General features: G+C 43.7%; 1 protein-coding gene and 1 pseudogene across 3 annotated transcripts in view; both read right to left on the bottom strand.

Annotated features, from left to right (window-relative positions):
- Positions 1–21,246, bottom strand: part of BCL2L13 (BCL2 like 13) — a 75,048-nt gene that overhangs the window by 40,093 nt on the left and 13,709 nt on the right. For both annotated transcript variants that reach the window (XM_075896823.2, XM_075896812.2), the window contains 2 exons: positions 8,327–8,434; positions 2,381–2,537 (listed from right to left, as the gene is read on the bottom strand). In XM_075896823.2, the coding sequence (XP_075752938.1) occupies positions 2,381–2,537; positions 8,327–8,434 (265 nt within the window). The remainder of the gene's footprint in view (positions 1–2,380; positions 2,538–8,326; positions 8,435–21,246) is intronic.
- LOC149525621 (uncharacterized) lies at positions 12,422–20,456 on the bottom strand (annotated as a pseudogene). The gene is made up of 4 exons (XR_016349301.1): positions 20,377–20,456; positions 18,799–19,032; positions 18,609–18,746; positions 12,422–17,433 (listed from the first exon to the last, which is right to left on the bottom strand). The product of XR_016349301.1 is annotated as an uncharacterized LOC149525621 (transcript).

The following is a 21,246-nucleotide window of genomic DNA, read 5'->3' as shown; positions in this document are numbered from 1 at the left end:
TTTCCTAAATCGAGTAGTTGATAGATTTTTTTTTATAGACTACTTGATTACTCAATAAGGGTAGGCAGTTACAGCATGCAGTTTGGCATGCACCACCAGGTCCCAACATAACCTCCCCCCACTGCCTCTCTGCATTATAAAGGAGTGGGCAGCTGGCGCGTGCAGACACTGGGTCTCTCATCAGTCTGCGTAACCTCCTCCGCTGCCACTCTGCATTGTACGGGACTGGGCGCCAGCTACCCAGTTCCTTAATATTGCAGAGCTGCAGCGGGGGAAGGGGGGGCGGAAATGTGACTAGTCAATAGTGATAAGCTCTTGCTTATCTGTTAGTTGACTAGTTACTTACATCCCTATTACAAAGTATGCCAAAATGAAGCTTAAAATTGAAAAACTAACCATACAGCACTGATATCGCGGAGCTATAATCCAGAATTATTCCTTCAGTACAACAATTCCCTAAAACTGAGTATGCTTTAAGTAAAGAAATACTGATCAAGCTGTAGAGGGAGACTGATCTTCTTGGCATTAATGGTCCATAAACTCTCAATTTCCTGTTTATAATTTACAAATGTGAGTGGGAAAACGAATAAAAGAGAAAAGAGCTCCCTGTCTGTACAAGGCCATCTTCTGAAAGATATAGCATGTGTATTTCTAAAAGAGCACACAGCTGGTTAAGATCTAACTGTTTGTAGAGCACTGCAACAAAGACAACTTTTTTTTTTAAGGGTTTAGTACAAAGAAGATGGTTTCTGAGCATACATCATATGCTAAACAAATGAAAGATCTACAAAACTTCAATTCTTGGCCTATTAAAAACTGGACATAAGGGAAGTTGTGGTGCTCATCAGCTTCTGAAGATGGAGGATATAGTGGCTAGACCACATATTTCATATGGACAAATCAAGGAACAGAGCTGACTGGCTGCACAAACAGTCCTGATCAGACACTGCCGATGTAACGAGACCTTTTCTGTGGAACTGACCTTATCTGCTCTATGTACAAGTGCAAATAGACCCAGTTTGCATATCCAATAGGGAGACAATCCACTGTCCACTAACACCAATTTCACTTAAGTCAGCAAATGGACCACTTGGTTCACTCCAAGAAGGTGGTCTACTCAAGGAACTACTTACACATCTCATTACCTCTCAAAAGCCTACATTAAGATCACCTCATAAGGATCCAGAAATCCCTCCTCAGTACCCATATAAGGTACTATTGGTCCAACAATATCAGAACTGAAGTTTAAACTTGAAACAGATACCTTGACATTTAAAAATATTAGGAACAGCTATGAGAAAAGAGTTCTGGGAGACTAATGCTCAAAGAACGGACAGAGGACACTGGATAATCTCAATTTCCTCCAACCCCTATTAGCATATAAATCTACAAATCAGACACAGTGGAGCCCCATATTTTGTAATGCTGTCTTAACAGCCATATTTATATAGATAATCTCCCAAACTGGCTCTTCCGAGCCCAAGATTTCTATGCAAGGAAGTCAATTTGGGTCCCCTAAAACTAGATTCATCATTCATACTAAAAAAAAATTCTGAATAAATTCTATCTAGGACTCATTTGAATCAAGAAACTGGGGCATCAGTTACATGTCCTATTGGAATTTAAACATTGATTCCCAAGATGAAAAGTCAATTCTATATTCATTACAGATAGTCCAACTGCCCACACGCTCTTGAAACGATGCAGTCAATCAACATGTAAAATAATCCCTTTTCTGTCTTATGTGGGCTCTTTCAGGACCCACCCAATTACAAGATTCTTTTTTTTTTTTAAAATAGCAAAAGAAGCTGACTTACATTTAAACACGTTTCTGCGCTACCTGAATGTAACTTCTCTATTATTTCCTACTTGTCCCTCATTTTAAAGGCCAGGAGCGTGACAAGCTGAGAAGTACGTTCCCACAATGAAAATGTGGAAGTAGTTCCATTGGCAGATGTGCAACCAAGACAAGTTTAGCAACATCTGGGGTACCTAAAATACAGAGATATCAACAACATTAGCCCCATGGAATTGCAGTTACAGAATCCAAATCTAACAGTAAGATTAAGTGTTGAGTGGGAGTGCTAACCTGGCTACAGTGCAGTTTCTAGGAAATTTATGGTTTGCAGGGAATAGCCAGATATCAACCAGCTGTTTGAAATATGTCAAGTCAATCTTGGAGACTCAATGTTCACAGGTTAAAAAGGCTTGAAAAATGCCTTAATGATAAGCATGAGTGTTTGGTGTGAATGTGTGTAAATAAAAGAGGACAAAGGAAGACTGGAAGATAAAATACCAAAACAAATAAATAGCATAATAGAAATCGTAAGAATTTAAGGGAAAAGAGCCTTTCTACTGAGCAAAGCAAATGGCAACTAACTTGCTAAGCAGGATCTGTAGTGCTTTGTGAAGAGGTTCTTTCATTTCTTGGGACACTTTTTCTCCAAGATGAGCCAAGCAATCTTCTATTGAACTCTCTGGATTGGCAGGACTGAATACTGGAGAGGTGTGGCAGTCAAACCCTGTACTGGTAAAGGCTGGGGATAAAGCAAAAACAAACCCAAAACACTAAATACAATTAGCCACAAAACTGTTTAGTTACTAGTTACATTAAATTTATTTCACTAAGTAAAATGAATGGCTTCAAAGTAAGAGCATGCTTGTCTAACAATTTCCAGAAAACACAATGGGGCAAATTCAGCCTGAACTAATAAAACAAGTACAAATGGAACTATCTGGGCCAAAGTATACCCTCTAATTTCTTACTTAGAGCTTCATGGAACCAGGTATTCGCATATATGTGAATTGTAAGCTATAAATATTTTGCACAATCCCTGAAAACCACCTTTAAATTACACTATTTTACCCTTGTACCCACTATGAAAGTTACACTGCTATTTACATCACTGCTTAATCAAGCCCGGGGTGTAACAATGCCTGAATGCAATTCTTAAAATAATATTCTGTTTGACTAATGTATTTTTCTTTTCTTCATTTCTAATGGACAGGGCTGGTAACAGACTTCACTGGGCCCCGGGCAATGTGCGGGGGGGGGGGGGGGGGAGCACAGGGCTGGGCTCCCTAGAAAGGGTGAGGCCTCAAGCCAAAGGGGTGGGGCTTAGGGCAGCCAGCCCTCAACACTGCTTGGACCATGCTGCACCTCCCATGGCCAGCCCTCAGTATCCCCCAGATTGTTCTGCGTGGGACTTCAGTGATAATTTAAAGGGCATGGGGCTGTAGCCCACACCCCTGGCCATTTTAAATCACCAAGCCCCTGTTCCCTTTGTGTTCCCATTCCCTCTCGTAGTGAGCAGCCCTACTAATGAGTTATCTAGTCCACCCCTGCCAGTAGAGTGCTGTTCACCATAATACATTATCCAGTGGCTGGAATTTTAATACCATGAACAATGATAATTATAGACATCATAAATACTATGTATAGACCAGTGTCCAAGTTGACCTTCACTGAAATTATGTTTTTGCTGTTATATACTCAAAGCTAAGCATACACATCAGCTAACAGTTAATAGCATTATTGAACCAATATAAGAAGACATGTTTAGTATCCATAAGTATTGGAATTTACATGAATGTGACATTACATTTAAAATTTTAAACACAAGTGAGGAAATAGAAAAATCAAGGCTCTAATAGCAGTTTTATCTTACTCACCTGGCACATGCAACACACTATTCTCACTGAAATATTCACTTTCCACTGCAAAGGTAACTGCAATGATTTATCCAAAAGCAAAACTGAGTCCTTGCTACATAATTTGGGCAAATTAAGATGATAAACATTTTAACTGCTGTATTTCTTTATATATCTAAAATTGTAATTTTAACATTAAATAGAAAAAATAGGCTAATAAAAAAGGATAACAACCTCAGCTAAGTCACAAGATACTTACATATTTACATAGCCCAAAATATATGTGGGCTAGGAATCGGAATGGTAACATTCTGTAGCAGCATAAAAGCCACACTTATATCAATATTAAAACACAGAAGGGTACACCTGAAGGGAGTTGCAAATATATATGAGCTGGAATTGCTGAAGCACAATATGTAAAGCCAATAGTGTTGATATTTTTTTAAAATTATCTTTTAATTTAAACACATTTGGGTTTGTAAAAATAAGACTTACTCAAACTCTGAAATTATAACAACCTGTAAGACAATTCAGTGAAAGACTTTTGCTCAAGTTTTCTGAACAAATGTTTGCCTTTTGGAGACCAAGCACTCAAAATTTAAGGTAAAGAAACAAAGGGGAATTTGAGATATTTATGAGCATGAGAAAAATATTAACAAAACCGTAATTAGAGCATCCATTACACTATAAATGGAGAGGCTATTTACCTGGGCAGTAACTTGAGTTTTTCTAGATGTGTGTTCCCATGGATACTCCACCATAGGATGTGCCAGTGCACTATAGACTGGAGTCAGTAAATAGCAGCATCCATGGGTCTGGGTTCTGGGCAAAGACTTGAAGACTCCATCACAGACGGGAAGGAAGGCAGGAGGTGGAGCACCCATACAAATGAAAGATCTTGAAGAACTCAAGTTACTGCACTGTAACCACTTCAAGTACATGTCCCTATCGGTGCTCCTCTAGAAGAGATTCCCAAGCAGCATTTCAGAGTGGAGGGGGATGTTGAGCAGGCAAATCAAGGCAGTTCATTCTGGACACTGAAAAAATGGTAAATTTGGTGAACAGAAGACCAGGTTGCAGCCCTGCAGATATTTGCTGTGGGAAGATCCATCAGGAGGGCTATAAAACTGGACTGTCACTCGATGAGGGGAATGTAACCCCACTACTTCACAGTGGGCCAAAATACAACCCAAAACCTACTTCAGTCTTTACATGCATATTAGCTGTCCCTTAAGACGTCTGGCAAAATACAGAGTCTGGGAGAGGCCCTAAAGGTCTTAGTCCTATTGAGGTAGAAGATGAGGGCCCTCTCCATGTTAAGTGTGAGAACACTAGCCTCCTCTCGAGGCACAAAGCTTCAGATAAAGAACTCTAAAACAAATCTTTTGTTTGTCATGAAATTCCAATGAGGCTTTAGGCAGGAAATGAGGTGGAGGTACAGCATGACCTTGTCATGGTAGAAAGTATTGTACAGTGGGTCTGCCATGAATGCCATGGATCTCCCATTCTTCTCACTGAAGTGATGGCATTGAGGTGAAGTCCGGAGGGACAACTGATGGGGCGGGGAGAAGATCAGGTAGCCATTGTGAGAGTTCCTCAACACACTGAGGACAAGATTAAGGTCCCAGGGAAAAGAGATGTTCTGGACAGGGTAAAATAACCGTATAAACCCTTAAAGAATCTGGTTGTGGTGTATAGGCAAAGGCTAAAACAAACTGACAGCTGTAATGGCTTCCAGACATACTCAAACTGAGCTCACTGATGAGCCTTATGTCTTTAATGCCAACCGGTTACAAGATCCTTGGGAGTAGAGCAGTGAAAGCATCAGGAATGGAAGCATTTCCAGTTTTGCAAATAACTTTTACAGGTAGTAAGTTATTGTATCTAACAGGAAAAACAACTAAAAATTGGCTGAGCAATTTCATCTACGCCTGAGAACCATCTAGGAACCAAGACTTCAGGTTCTGAGACAAAAGGATAGTCTGGGTTACGAAGCTGGAGCTCTCTGATAAGAAATCCTCCTTTGGGAAAGGCACAGAGGAATTGCCACAGAGAGATGAAGTACCACTGAGAAGCTAGTCTCAGCCATGAAGGCACTATCTGGATAGATCTAGCCTCATCTTGTCTCAGTTTGAGCAAGGTCATGAGGATTAAAATAGGTATGTAACTGTAGAGAAGGACACAGGACTAATGCTCTAACAGACCATTTCCTGAGGAATTGTGGCCAGATCCTCCTTTAGAGCAAAAAGGGCAGCCTTTCCTATTGGTTAAATTTGCACAGAGGTCCTCCTTCAGGAGGCCCCAGGCCTAGCAGATGTGGAAATCAGAGCTGTTTAATTCCCACTTACAGTTCTAATGGAAGTTTCTGCTCAAATAGTCTGCAACTGTGCACCGAAGTCATGATAGGGAAACTACAGAAACGTCTATATGATGGAAGATGCTCCTGCTCCTTAGTGATTCTGCACATAAGTACTAGGATCTCATACCCCTTGTCAGTTTGAGAAGTACATAGCTGCCTGTTGTTCAACCTATGAAAGATTCACTCTATGTCATGAAGAAAATGCTGACATGCACAGTGGACTGCCTTTAGCTCTATGATGTTGATGTCGAGCAGTCTTTCTTGTGAGGACCATTTGCCCTATAGGTGCTTTCACCAACCCAAGAAAGATGTGTTTTGAGGATTTCTGAAGGTGGGGGCAGACGAGTATAGAGTTTCCACGCAGACCTGCAGAGAGCCTTCCCCCTACCTGAGAGAATCCTGTATTCAGTTCAGCACCCAGATATGTTTGGAAAGATGTATTATTTGCAGCATTTGTAGTCTTTAGACATACCTGAAGATGTCCAAGATGCAGTTTCACATGCAGCCTAAGCAGACATGGAGGCCACCATGTGGCCCAGGAGTAGTAGCCAAGTTTTGACTGTAGTTGTTTGTGGGCTGTATTGTAGAGCAAATCAGGATGGACATCGTGGAGAATCAGTCCTTGAGCAGCTAAGCCTTGGCAGTTAGAAAGTCTAGTGTATTGACAATGAAATCCGTTTGCAAGTGTAAACGTGGACTTTTTTAGATTGGTGAAGAGACCTGGACCTTGGTCATTGCTAACTCAGCCTCTTGGGCACAGAAGCGCCGTAAAAAGACAGTCAGTTAAATACAAAGCGGTCACAAAGCTCTACTGATGCAGGTAGGTCACTACAGCTGAGGGGTCCTTCATAAAACACTCTTGGGGCTGCAAAGAGCCCAAGGAGGGCACGCTATTGGTAATATTCTACACCCATGGCAAAATGCAGAAAGCACTTCTGAGAGGGATGAATAGCCACGTGAAGGTGAACAGCTTGGAGATCCAGGGCAACCAACCAGTCCTCTGAATCCAGGGATTAAATCCTGATGTGCTGCAACAGGACATAAGTGTTCAGGTTCCTGAGGTCTAACATTGGTTTCCAACCACCGACTCTTTTGGAACTGGGAAATATTGGAAAGAGAACCCTTTACAAATTCGAGGGAAAATAATTAAACTGTCTGAGGTTAATGAGTTCTCAAATAGGTAGGAAGTGAAGGGTGGGGGGCAGTATCCAAAGGGATGGTGGATGGCAGAAACATACAGCAAAAGATGTGGAGGAAGACATTGCTTGAGGCCCTCAACGAGGTTGTCAAAATTATCACGTAGAGCCAGATGCAAGTTGAGAGGTCATGGAAGATGATAACCTCCTTTTCTGAGAGTTCTGGATTCCTTTCTAAGCAGCTCCATAGATCTAGCATAGATCTTTTGCAGGTGATACTGGGGTGATCTCTTTATTGTAGGCACTTATATTCCCAGTGACTGCAATGCTGTCCTAGTATCTTTAAAGGAGTGGAACATGGAGTCCAGCTAAAGAGTTTGGACTCTTCAAAGGAGATGTCACCCACAGTATTTTGCACCTCCCTCAGGAGCCCAGGACGCTCATCACATAACTATTGTGAAACAGGGTCAGCAATGTTGAATGTGGCCTGCAGGAAAGCTTTGGTAACCAACTGGTCTGGTAGTTGATTGAAGTCACATTTTGCCTTCAAGACATAGTAGTTTGTGACTCAAAATCAAAGAACAGTCAACAAGCAATTTTTTCCTACCTAGGACATATAGGTGTTTAGGCTCCTCCTTGGAAGGAAAGGGTTTGAAGCACATTTAACAGTTTCTTTCATTGATTACTTCTTCTCCTGGCAATGAGAAGTGGGATGGGAGAAATATTCCATTACCTTGCGCAGTGGTAGCATTACCTGGTAGGCAAGACGAGGCAAGAAACTCACGGGCGAGAGAAAACAGAGCCCTCCTCCCACCAACACAAACTGTACTCTCAGAGAACAAATTAAAAAATAAAAACTAGATAAATAAAATAAAGAAAACATGAAAGACAGGAAGCAGCTGAAAACAGCAGAAACCACAACAGTTCCATCTCAAGCTGCAGATGGCTGGGAAAAATGGAGCAGCAGTCTGCTTAGGAACTTGCCTAGGAACACAAGTTGCTTCTCTGCCCAGACACAACCCTTGCTATTTACAATCTCTGGTCATGAGTGCACAGATTCATGCATGTCCTGTAACAGAAAAGGTGTATACTTGAAGAACCATATCATTATTAAGTAAACTCAGCATCAATTAAATAAACAGAGTGTCGGGGAAAAGGTATCTGCAAAACAAGCACTGACCTTCCAAAATTTCTTCATCAAGGTGTTTTAACTCCTCCTCAATTTCTGTCTTAAGCTTCTCTAGAACCGCCTTCTCCAAAGCTTGTGGTATTAGAGACTGCTGGGGCCCTAAAACAAACCAAAAAATTGGTCAAAAGGTACACTATTTGCTAGAAAAGTTAAATGTAAATATTTGTGACAAACATTAAAAACGTAAAGTATCTAGTACTTAGTTGCACAATATAGAGTTAAATTTCCCACAGCAACATAGAGTCTGATTTCTTTTTGCATGTACTAAAATTGAGCTTTTTTGCATGATCAATGAATAATCCATGTGACTATTCTGCATGTGAGCAAGATAGACTATTTGGTTTAAATAAGAATAAAAAGTATTTAACAAATTAATTAGTAAACAATTAAAAGAAAGGCCACAAACAAGAAATAATCAACAACATCATCTCAAATCCAAAAATGAATTAAAGAATAGTTTTCAAAACCATCATAATTATAAATCAGCGAAAGGAAATAAGCAATATTCAAATAACTAGTCAGTTAAAACTGCACCAAACTACACCAAATCAAAGCAGACAGCATTTGAAGTTAAACATGTATCTAGTCTCCTCTAAATACAGAGATTAAATAGATACTAAAGAATCCCAAAATCTCTATCAGGCAGCCCTTTTATCTTCTGGGCTTTATTTTCGCCTGTCCATAAAAGGTCTACAGGTCACAACAGATTATCTAATGCAAAGCTTCCAAGGTCTTGTTCTAGTCATTTTAATTACTTAAGTAAATTATTGCAGACATCTCACACCACTTGTTTTCATTCAGAATGGTAAATATCCCAAGTGTTTAAGGTCCAGAAAAATCTCAAACTATTTTTGAAGAGGTGAAAACACACTGAACAGTAAGGGCTCTGAGAAACTGCTAATTGGATTTTAGCCTAATTGCCTTGAAAGAGTTCACCACTGGGCTGAGACAGAGCCAACAAAATTTCTGCTTAAGCAGCTGGTCTTTGGAAAAAGATATAAGCCACAAAGAACAGGTGCTTAGAAAGAACATGCCACGCCAAACTGTCTACACCTAGCCAACATTTTCCCCTTCTCTTTCTCCTATTCTGAACACTTTTCTTCTGGCTCCTTCCCAGAGGCTTTCAAACATGTCTTTATAGTCCCTTGTCCTAAAGATATCTGTTCCATCTAGGGATGTAAAATCCTGGTTAATCAATTAACCATTTAAACCTAGGTTTAACTGGTTAGCTGATTAAGCGGGATCCAGTGCCCCCTCAGGCCAGCTATACCCATTCCCGGATGTGCAGGGATGCCAGCAGCAGGAGCCAGCAGCCCAGCATGCAGGGTTGCCAGCTGGCTCCTGCTCTTCCCTTCTCCCCCTCCCCCCCAGAAGTGTGAGGTGTCCAGCTCCTGCTCCCACCCACCCCCCATGCATATGAGGCGGGCAGCTCCTGCTCCCACACTCCTCCCCCTTTTGGGGTTGCTGCTGGGTACCCAGTAAGCATTACCCAGAAAGGGTGATGTTAACCAGGTAACCATTCACATCCCTAGTTCCATCTAACTACGGTCACATTCCTCTGATGTCACTAAGCCAATGGTCTACTCTTGTGTTCTCTACTTCTTTTTCTCCAGCTATCTAAAACATGCTCCAGTCTGGTCTACATCCATTAATGTCAAAAACTGCTCTGATCTCAATAAGTAAACTCTTCTAGGCCAACTCTTGTTTATCAGTCCTCACTTGTTCTGATCTCTGCCTCCTTCAGCAGTGTCAATAAGTTTTCTTCACAAATTAGGCTTCTATGATGATGTTCTCCTGGGGTTCTCTTACCTCTCCTTACTACCTTCAGCATTCCTTTTGAGGTTCCACTTGGTTCCCCAAGTTTTCATCTTTGTCCCCTCCATGGTGATTCTATTCATGACCCATTATTTCCCACATTTCACATCTTTAAAAGAGCCTAGTAATATTTATTAACATTGCTTGCAGTGATATCTGTATTTGAAAAGTAAGTTTGAATTAGGTAGACACTTCCCTCTAACTGAACATGGGTAGGAACGAATTTTTTTTATATACATGCTATTTTCCAGCTGGAGCTACCTGTGTGAAGTGCACTCATGACAACTAAATACATGCATTAGCTGAAAATATTTACAGTTCCTGAAGTGAACAGTTGAAAAGGCAGCAGATGGCCAGCACCATTTCGTTTTTCTCAGCCCCACAATTATACAATCATCACCTCCTCTCAAACTATTTCAGTTTTCCAAATTCCTCTCAAACACTTTCTTTCTCGCCATAAACCATAAATACCAGAGGTTAGTTCTTCCCTATTTTGGACACTGATGCTTTATCAATTCCCTCAATATCCCCTCTTGGAATGGCTGCAGTACCACTTCACAATCAAGCTCAACAAATACATATATACAGATACAGCCTCCTGTTTTAACATATGCCTCACCCTGCCCTGCTTGGAAGGAAGGCAGCAGCCTTTGTAGAAGACCTGTTCTCATGGGATTAACGTGATGCTGATTGCACATGACAAGCTGTCATAGTTGATAACAAGTCATGTGGAAAATGTGAGCAAGAAAAATCCCACTGTTGCCAACATACAAAAGAATTGTTTTGATAATGGATGCTGCAGAGTCAATGGTTCCCATCTCATCAACACCCTCAACTTTATAGCAGCATATTTCAACAAGATACAACCATGCAGTGGTGCCAGAGCATTAAAAACCTGTCTCTCTGGCTTAGGGACTCTACAGAAGGCAAACACTGCAAAGATCAACAGACTCCAACTTCCTGCAACTCCAAGCTCTTGATCCCCAGCAATATAAAGAAACATGCCCAATTTCAGACACCAGTTCAGTGCAATAGGATAGTTCTTAAAGAATTACCCCTTTAAGTAGTTTTCAAAGCTGTTCAGAAGTAACCAGAGGGGTAAAAAGACTGCAGTATTGACTTTTGGGGAAATGGAAGTACAGGCAGTCCCCGAGTTATGCGGATCTGACTTATGTCGGATCCGCAGTTACGAACCGGGTTTGCTCCCCGTCTCCCTGGTCTGCTGGAGACCAGCAGACCAGGGAGACAGGGAGCAAAGCCTCTGAGGACGCCAGCAGCAGGACAGCCCAGACCAGCAGACCAGGGAGACGGGGAGAAAAGCTGCGGAGCACGCGGGCAGCGGACAGCCCAGACGCGCGGCGGCTGTCCTGCTGCTGGCGTCCTCAGAGGCTTTGCTCCCCGTCTCCCTGGTCTACTGGTCTCCAGCAGACCAGGGAGACGGGGAGAAAAGCTGCGGAGCACGCGGGCAGCGGACAGCCCAGACGCGCGGCGGCTGTCCTGCTGCCGGTGTCCTCAGAGGCTTTGCTCCCCGTCTCCCTGGTCTACTGGTCTCCAGCAGACCAGGGAGACGCGGAGCAAAGCCACGGAGGACCCGGGCGGCGGGACCGCGGTGCGTCTCGGTCCGCCGCCCGCGTCTCCCTGGTCTGCTGAGGGGGGGGGGGGGCGCAGCTAGTACGCCCCCCCCCCCCAGCAGACCAGGCTTTTCTCCGGACGCCTGTGGTAGAGCAGCTGGGGCACTGCCGGTTGGTCCCGCAGCACCTCTCTGGGCGCTACTGGACCAACCCGGCAGCACCCCAGCTGCTCTGCCCCAGGCGTCCTGATTCAGCCGCTGCTGGTCAGTTTCAGCAGTGGCTGAATCAGGACTCCTGGGGCAGAGCAGCTGGGGTGCTGCTGGGTTGCTCCAGTAGCGCCGAGGAGCGGCGCTACTGGACCAACCCAGCAGCACCCCAGCTGCTCTGCCCCAGGCGTCCCCAAGTCAGCCGCTGCTGAAACTGACCAGCGCTGACGACAGGAAGCCCAAGGCAGAGTTGCTCTGCCCCTGGCTTCCTGGAATCAGCCGCTGATCAGTTTCAGCAGCAGCTGACTTGGGGACGCCGGGGGTTCTTAATTTAAATCTGTATGTAAGTCGGAACTGGCGTCCAGATTCAGCCTGTTGAAACAGATCAGAGGCTGATTCCAGGAAGCCCGGGGCAGAGCAACTCTGCCTCGGGCTTCCTGTAGTCAGCCGCTGGTCAGTTTCAGCAGCGGCTGAATCTGGACGCTAGTTCCGACTTACATACAGATTCAACTTAAGAACAAACCTACAGTCCCTATCTTGTACGTAACCCGGGGACTGCCTGTATTCTAAGATTATCTCAAGCGATATCCCAAGACCAACCCTGAAGTGGTACTGATAGAGGCTCTATGTGGGACCAAGTTCAGCTTTCCTAGGATAAAAGGATAGGTTAATCCAATGCAGCAGGGTTTTTAAAGGCAAGTGGATACTGTAGAGCCCTTTGCTCCCCCCCAGGCCAAAAGCACAACGAACACAGAAATTTGTATCAAGGCGCTTTAGTTCACACAAGTCAATCATGGAACTGTGTGATGAATGTGGGAGTATTCGATCATAGTTTTTTGATTCATATGTGTATCTCAGTTTATGTATTATACACAGAGTACAAAACGGAATGAGACACACCGAAATGTAGCATATTCTCTCTGGGATGAAATGAAATACTTTAACAAGCACTGATTGGAATCACACATCAGATTGAGAACTCAGAACAAACAATGGGAGCCCCAGTAATGAACATGATAGTAATTAACATCATCACTTAATGGCTGGAAAGTAAAGCAGAGTGAATATGTGAACACAGAGACAGACAGAAAGACAAAATGATAGCATGTATCAACTGTCTTAAGCTTGCTGTTGAGAACTCAGGATTAGAGCTGAACAATTTTTTTTTCCCATTTTGTTTGCAAATCTGAAAAAAATGTTTTGGTTTCAATCAAAAACATTTTTTTTCTGTAAACTGAAAAAGTCAAACAAAGTCACCTCCAGGAAGACCAGGGTCCTTCTAACCTTTAGACCAGGGTTAGGGTACTCTCCTGGGATGTGGGATACACAAAATCACTTCCCCGCTCTGCCTGATATTTACAAGGGAATTGAACGTGGGTCTCCCACAATGCAAGAGACTCTTTTAGCATTGCAATAATCTGGTAAAGGGCTTTCTCAATCTCTTCTTGTTGTTCGTGTCCCTGCTCCGATTTCTATTAATTATTTACTAAGTATGGAATAACTTCAATAGGACAGATCGATAAAGACCCACAATAAATGAGATATCCCTTCTGGGGGTTACATCTTCTGCCTATGGCAGAGGTGGGTAATAATTTTTGCTAGGGGGGGCCACTCCAAGAATTTGGAAAAGTGGTCAAGGGCTGCACTCTTCCATGATATTAATGGAGGAGGTGCAGGGTCTGGGATGGAGATTAGGTGCAGAAGGGAGCTTGAGGTAAGGGAGGAAGTTTGGGTGAAGGAGGCAGTTGTGACCTGAGGCACTGGACTGGGTGCAGGGGGCTGGATTGTGACTTAGGGTAGGAAATTGGTACAGGAGGGGGTGCAGGGATTTGGGTTGAGAGAGAAGGGGCAGGAGGGGACTGTAATCTGGGACAAGGGATTGAGGTGCTGGATTTGGGATGAGATATGGGTACAGAAGGGGGGCAGAGGATTTGGGTATCTAGAGTAGGGGACAGGAGTGGGGGGGCAGAGGATTGGGGAGGGAGGGACTAGGGTGCCAGAGGCAGGCTCTTCCAGGAGACTTACTAGCCAGCAGCGGATCCTGAATCAGCCTCCCTGCCTGCCCTGCCCAGGCTGCAGCCATGTGCTCTGGAGCCCCTTGTGCTTCATGGTTCCGTTATTGAAACAGGCAGCTCCCATCGGCCAGTTTCTGGACAGAAATGGGATTGTGCTGGGGGCACAAGCAGCTCCTAAAGCTTCCACCTCTCCTCCGGACTCACAATTTTTAAAGAAAAACTGCCCCACAACTGTGTTTCTGAGCGGCACGCAGGTGGGGTGAGGCAAGCAGGGAGCCTGTCTGTGGCTCCCCAAAGCGTCCATGGGCTGGATCCAATGGCTTGATGGACTGAATCCGACCCACGGGCCATATTTTGCCCAGGTTTGGCCTATGTACTCTGACTTAAACCTGATTTTCCCATACTAACCTAAGGACTTCCAGACACTGTATTCCAGTTAACTAATAAATGCTACCTGGATTTGAAAAGGGTTTTGCGTATTGCTTAAAAAATTATTGAAAGTTTCTTCGGAGTCTGATTTAATTTGGACTCACTGCAACAAAGAACAGTGAGAAACCAGGATGCTAGAGTGTTAAGGCACATTCTAGTAATATTTGAGATTGTGTGATCTCCCCTTGTGTAAAGCGTAAATGCTTGAAGTCCGACACACAAAAGGGGTACTCCCAGGGAACTGTCTAAAGGCTGCCTTCTTGTTGCTGTAGCAGATATCAGCATGAACACGTCTGAAACCAAACTGGCCATATCAGTTTCCTTCTTCAAAAAAATCAATAGGCTAAAGTTCATATAACTGCTGCTTTTCAAAGCAAAGCAAAGCAACAGCAACCATACAATGAGCACTTTCTAATACACAGATGGCTCTATATTCTAGAAAATAGAAAAGTATGTCAATTTTAAAAAATAGATCTAAGTGTTAGAATGGGTCTACACTACAAAATTAGGTCACTTACTTAAGTCGACAGTGTGCCTGATTTAAGCAAGTCTATTCTGCATGTCCCCTCTATGCACATTTTATCAGCAGAGCACATCCTCACTAGCAGGACTTGCATCAACCCAAGGAACAATGCACTGTCAATTGATATCCCACAGTGCATGGAACTGAGTGGAGTGCTGGGTCAGGCTTGTTATGGCTCAGAGGACAAACACTTTCACAGACGGTTAAAGGAGACTAATGCCATATTCCCATGATGCACTTACGGGCCTCCTTCTCTGAAATCAATGGCAAACAAATTAAGCTTTTTACACACTTTTTTTTCTAAGCCTGGATTACAAGTGCAAATACCATAGTAAGGCAAACTTGGACCTCCTCTCAACTGTACTCTGTTGTTGTGAGCACTGCAAACACCTCATAACTTATCCTGAAGTATTTGCAGAGCCAAAGCAGTAGCTGCAATGCAGAACAATCTGCTACCACGTAAGCTGCCCTGCTGGAAGCCATGGACCCAGGAAACAAGCACTGATTGGTGGTGCAACGAGGAGCAGTGGCAGCAGAACTTTCAAATGCATAAAGCCATTTTCACAGGACCTGGTCTTACTGTTGAAAAGCAAGTGGTGCTCACTCTGTGGAAGCCTGCAATGCCAGACTGCTACTGGTCACTGGGAAACCAATTTGGTGTGGGTAAATCTATCATGAGAGCTGCTGAAATCCAAGATGACAGGGCATTCAATAGACATTTGCTAAAAAGGGTTGTGACTTTGGGAAATGTGCAGGACATAGTAGTTTATTTTGCAGTCATGGGGTTTGCTAATTGCACTGGGGCAATAGACAGAACACACATCCCTATCTCAGCACCAGACCATCTTAAAGCCATAAACGGCAAGGGGTACTTTTCAATGGTTATGCAAGAGCTGGTGGATCACAAGGACCACTTTATCAACATCAATGCAGGATGGTTGTGAAAAGAGCATAGCATGCATTTTTAGGAACTCTCATCTATTCAGAAAGCTACAAGCAGGCACTTTCTTTCCAGACTGCAAAATGACCACTGGTGACACTGAAATGCCAGTTGTTAACTTTGGAAACCAGTCTACCCCTTGCTCCCATTGCCTGTGTACAGCTTCATAAGCCGTCTGGACAGCAGTAAGTAGTAGCTCAACCATAAGATGAGCAAGTGCAAAACACTGGGGCTAGGTCTACACTCGCGGCTTCTTGTGCAAGAACTCTTGCTCAAGAAAACGTCCACACTGCTATGTGCGAGCTGTGCTTTTGCGCAACAGCGCCGATGGCAGTGTGGACGCTTTCTTGCGCAAGAAAGCTCTGGTGGCCATTTTAGCCATAGGGGTTTCTTGCGCAAGAAATTCCTGCTGAGCATCCACACTGCCCTCTTGCGCAAGAGGGCTTACACCTGTCAAAAAAGAGTGTAGCTCTTGCGCAAGGAGCCCTCTCTTACCACACTGTACTGTAAATTTACTTGCGCAAGAGCGAGCGGGCGGGCAGTGTGAACGCTCTGCAGATTCGTGCGCAAGAACGGCTGACCTAGCGCAAGAAGCCGCGAGCGTAGACATAGCCTGATAGAATGTCCCTTTGGATATTAAAAACATGTTGCCATCATTTTCTTAGTAGGTTAGATCTCAGTGAAAGCAATATTCCCATTGTAGTTGCTGCCTGCTGTGTGCTCCATAATATCTGTGAAATAAACAGAGAGAGAAAAGTTTCCAGTGGGGTGCAAGCAGATATCCTGGCAACCAATTTTGAACAGCCAAACATCAGGATAATAAAAGCACATTGAGGTGCACTGCATCCCCATGAGATGTTGAAAACTCATTTAATCAATGATAACTCAGAGTGATGTGAAACTTGTGTGTTGTTCCTTACCGAGCTGCCCCTTTCAAGGCATGTATTTCCCTATAAACTACACCCCCCTCTAACCATAGTGTACTGAGTGAGTAAAGAGACTTTTATCCCCAATTCATTCATTTTTATTACGCTCACCAACACTAATGAGACACAGCAAAGAAAGTGAAGAAAAACCTGCAGCTAACCGGCTGAGAACACTGCAGGGTGGGGAAGATGTAAGCAATCGGTCCTTGCACAGCAATAACACATCTGTGGGAATGGGAATCTTCTGTTCCTTGTATCTGCTCCAGAAGTGGAGTACACGGGATACTGGAGGTCCATCCTCCCCTGCATACTAGGACATCTGGGAGAGTGGGATATTGAACTTGGCAATGAAGGAAGTAGTTTCAGCATCGGGTGCAGCAGGACTCTAGCATCCAGGTGCCTTTCTAGAACCTTCACCAAATACCTCAACATGTCTGTTTGCTCCCTCATAATCTGCACCATCTTGTCATGCTTGTGTTCCCTGCATGCTCTCCTGTTCTTGCAGTTATTGTGCATGCTCTCCAGCAGTTCAATCTTCCAGGCTCAGTCTTGTTACTCTCAGAGGCATGCATTAACTCATTGAGCATGTCCACACAAATCATCTTTTTCCGCCTTCTAATCTGGCAAAGTCTCAGTCCCGGTGTGTAGGATGCAACCACACACAAAGTTTCAGCTGCAAAGAATGCAAAGCACAGGGATAACATTGACAGTGCGTACATTGAAGTGCAAGATTAATTTTTTTAATAAAATAAACTGCCCTCAATGCACTTCCCTGAAAGCCACAACATAAGGAGATCTGCTGTTTGCTTGTTAAAAGAATAGCACCAGGTTGGGGTGGAAAGGAACAGGAAGAATGGCCTCCTCTTTCCTTGCAGTATGGGATGAGCCTGTCCAACCACAGACAGGACACGCCCAGGAAAGAGTGGTTGTTTGGCCCTGAATTCAGCAAAAAAAGGTGGCTTAATTATCAAATTGCTTGTGGCTTAAGAGCTGGCACTTGTAACTTCCCCCATTTCCCCTAGGTAACCATACATGATATCACTTTCCTGAGGGTAACAAAGGCAGAAAAGGAGCAGATGATGTAAGCATCTGGGTACAAACCTTGTACTTTTACCTAAGCAGCGCTGCAGGACCAACACGGCAGCACCCCATTTGCTCTGCCCCACAGCTTCCCCAAATCCACCACTGCTGAAACTGACAAGTGGCGGACTTGGGGAAGCTGTGGGGCAGAGCAAACGCGGTGCTGCCGGGTTGGTCCCGCAGCGCCGTCCCTCACCCTCCTGCTCAGCGCCCGGCAGCACCCCAACTGCTCTGCTCTGCAACTTCCCCAAGTCTGCTGCTCGCCAGTTTTGGCAGCGGCAGCAGCTGCGGAGCAGAGCAGCTGCGGTGCTGCGGGCGCCGAGCAGGGGGGTTAAGGGTGGTGCTGCGGGACCAACCCAGCAGCACCCCAGCTGCTCTGAGCCTCTTCCCCAAGTCCGCCACTGGTCCATTTCAGCAGCAGCAGCAGCAGCAGCAGCAGCAACGGACTTGGGGAGGCCGCGCAGAGCAGCTCCAATTGTCCAGCTGGCCGGAGCACTTCTGGGTTCCAGTTGGTGTCGGACTATCGGGAGTGCCAGACCACTGGATGCCGGAAAATTGGAGTTTTACTGTACCTCCATGAGAGCTTCCTAGAGATATCCATGGAGGATTTACGGTTCATCCCCAGGCACAAAACAGTCTTTCTAGGAGAGCACTCTCTGTATAGCTAGACTGGCCACCACTAACCACTATCCCAATTTTTTAATTCAGATTCAACATTAAAAATAATTTCATTTCACTCCTACAGTTTGATTGAAAGTGTGTACTCACCACAGGTGAATGGAGCATGATGGCAGAGAAGGCACAACTGCTCTTTTGAGGGGATGGGCTCCGGAAATTTAAAACTTTCTTGGCTGTGGGGCAGAATGGATCCCCTGCTTGCCTGCCCTGTATTCTCCTCCCCTCTTTCTTGTCAAAATACTGTACTTGTTGCCTGATGTTGTTTGGGGCGCCTGAAAACTCTCCACAGAGAGATTTGGGATAACAGCGGGGTAGCCGCCTAGAATCGTGTGCAGCTCCTCATAGAAGGGACATGTCTGTGGCTCAGAACCAGAGTGACTGTTTGCCTCCCTTACCCTGTGTTACATTTGCCTACATTCCTTTATTTCCATGCAGCATTGCTGCGTGTCCCTGGTGTAGTCCTTTGTCCCCCATGCCCTATGAGATTTTGGCATAGATGTTTGCCTTGCTTCTGCTAGTTCAGAGCTCTGCCTGCACCGACTCTTCTCCCCGCACAACAATAAGAACCAGCGTCTCTTGTGTTCTCCATCCTGCAGCACATTCGTGGCCCTGAGCATCCATGGAGAGAAATAAAAATTCAGAAGTTCCCAGGGCATTAACAGAGGAGCAGCTGCTTTCTGTGTGCCTGGCTGAAGTGCAGGGGAGCTCAAAGTGCTCTTCAAAGCAGTCTGGGACACCTCCTGAAGCCAATCCCTTTGAATTACTATACTGTCTTTATGTAGACATGTGGATGTCAAGTGAAGCACTATGCCTCTTATAGAGGTGGAATACAGAAGTTGATTTTGTAAGCCCTTTAGGTCAGCAGAAGGAACTTGGTAGTGTAGACACATACATTATTAATTAGACCTAACTTTGTTGTGTGGATCAGGCCTTAGTTATATTAAATGTTTCCCCTATAAAGTAACTTTGTAGTCACTTAATCTTAGTCTAAGTGATAGCCAACACACATCAACAAAATGCTCGTCTCATTCTCTAAAGCAATGGTGCTCAACCACAAGCAGCTGAAGAATCAAAGTGGTCACATGGAGCTGCAGAGCACCTCAAATCAGACCCTGATGCTGTATTGCAGCATTGGTGACAAGATATTGTACCATGTATCTTGGCATGCAGACTTAATGACATGAAAAAGAGACATTATCATTCCCTGTATCATGTGCTTCTTTCTGAGGGGCGGAAGTTCTCACTCCTTACCATTAGGAATCATAAGCAATTCCTTTTCAATTACAATCTCATACCACACAATATAAATAATAATCATAATGACCAAGCAGATGGAATGCCAGATACCTATATTGCATGAGCTGCTCATTAAGCAACCAAAAAATGGAAAATTTACTAGTGTAGAAAGGAGACATGAGCTAAGGAAAAGAATGGAGAGGAGCGATGAAAGTAGGGTGAGATTATGTAGGGCCCTAAAAGTGAGAAAACAGATTGAATTATATAAGAGACTGATGGCAAGCAACGGGATTCCAAACCGGTAAAAAAGGAAAGTCACATGAGCAGCTGCATATGAATAGACAGGAAGATGGGGATGTGTAGACAAAGTGTGAATGCCAGCAAGAAATTCTGAGCAAAGATGGCAAGAGGGTACCACTGATGTTAATCTGTTTGTTGAAGGGAAACAGGCAGGTTTAATGTAACGTAGATGGAAAGAACAAGTTTTGGAAGAATTACTGTGCTAGAACGACAAAAAGCATGCTGGACACCAGATTCCAATTCAATGTAAGCAAACTTCTCTACAAAAAAAGCAGACATGCTAGCTAGTTATCTTCGCTCAGAAGCGCATGTGTCCTCTCACCTTGGGATGTCAACTGAATACAAAAATTCGTACTGACATTTTGCTCTTAATTCAGTATTGATCTTGAAAACACTTTTCATAGGATCTCCATTTCCTTCCCACTTACAAACAACTCAAATTTATTTTCTATATTTGCATTAACAGTCTTGGATTACAGAAAAATACTGATTCCTCTTGGAATTTGTACGTTCCAGTAATGAAAATGTCTATTTCAAATAATGTTTTTGTTCTTATCTAATGTGTATTTGTCAAAATAAAATGTAGTTATTGCAGATTAAAATGTAGTTATTTCCTGTGATTGCCAAATAACACCAACTTTCCCACAAAAAGCTTCATGAAACTGACAAATCGTAAGTGAGAAAACACATGGGTGCCTTGGAACTCAGAGGCCTGCATTTCAAAAATCAAGAGATGAAATTACAACAGAAATTGCACTGACACAAAAGTACAGACAAACATGTTTATTAAAAACAAAAACAGTACAAACTGAAGTATTAATTTCATGCCAGAGTTTTTTGCAATTTTCAAAAATACTTTGTTACAGTCTTAGTTTTTCTACTTTTTACAAACCCTGACAGATCTCAGTCATTTTGATTCAGTATTTATGTATTTTATATGCAAGTTAAAGGAAAAACGTTTTAAGGATTACTAGGGAAGGGAAAGTTGATTTGAGTGTGTGCTGAATTACAAGAGTTTATTGTGTCAGGGATAATACTAAAAATAGGCAATCCTGAATCACGAGAAAGATTTCACCAAAAATACTTGCGGGCCAACTGCAGTCCATGCTCTCAGTTTATGTGAATGCAGCTCAAACTGGATGAAGGACATAAAATATAAGAATATTCAGAGTACTTTTAATAAACTATAACT

The sequence above is a fragment of the Pelodiscus sinensis genome, chromosome 1 (assembly GCF_052426305.1).
Source record: "Pelodiscus sinensis isolate ZL-2025 chromosome 1, ASM5242630v1, whole genome shotgun sequence".
NCBI lineage: Eukaryota > Metazoa > Chordata > Testudines > Trionychidae > Pelodiscus > Pelodiscus sinensis.
Note: the sequence above shows the minus strand (reverse complement) of the source record. Positions and strands in the feature narration are given on the sequence as shown.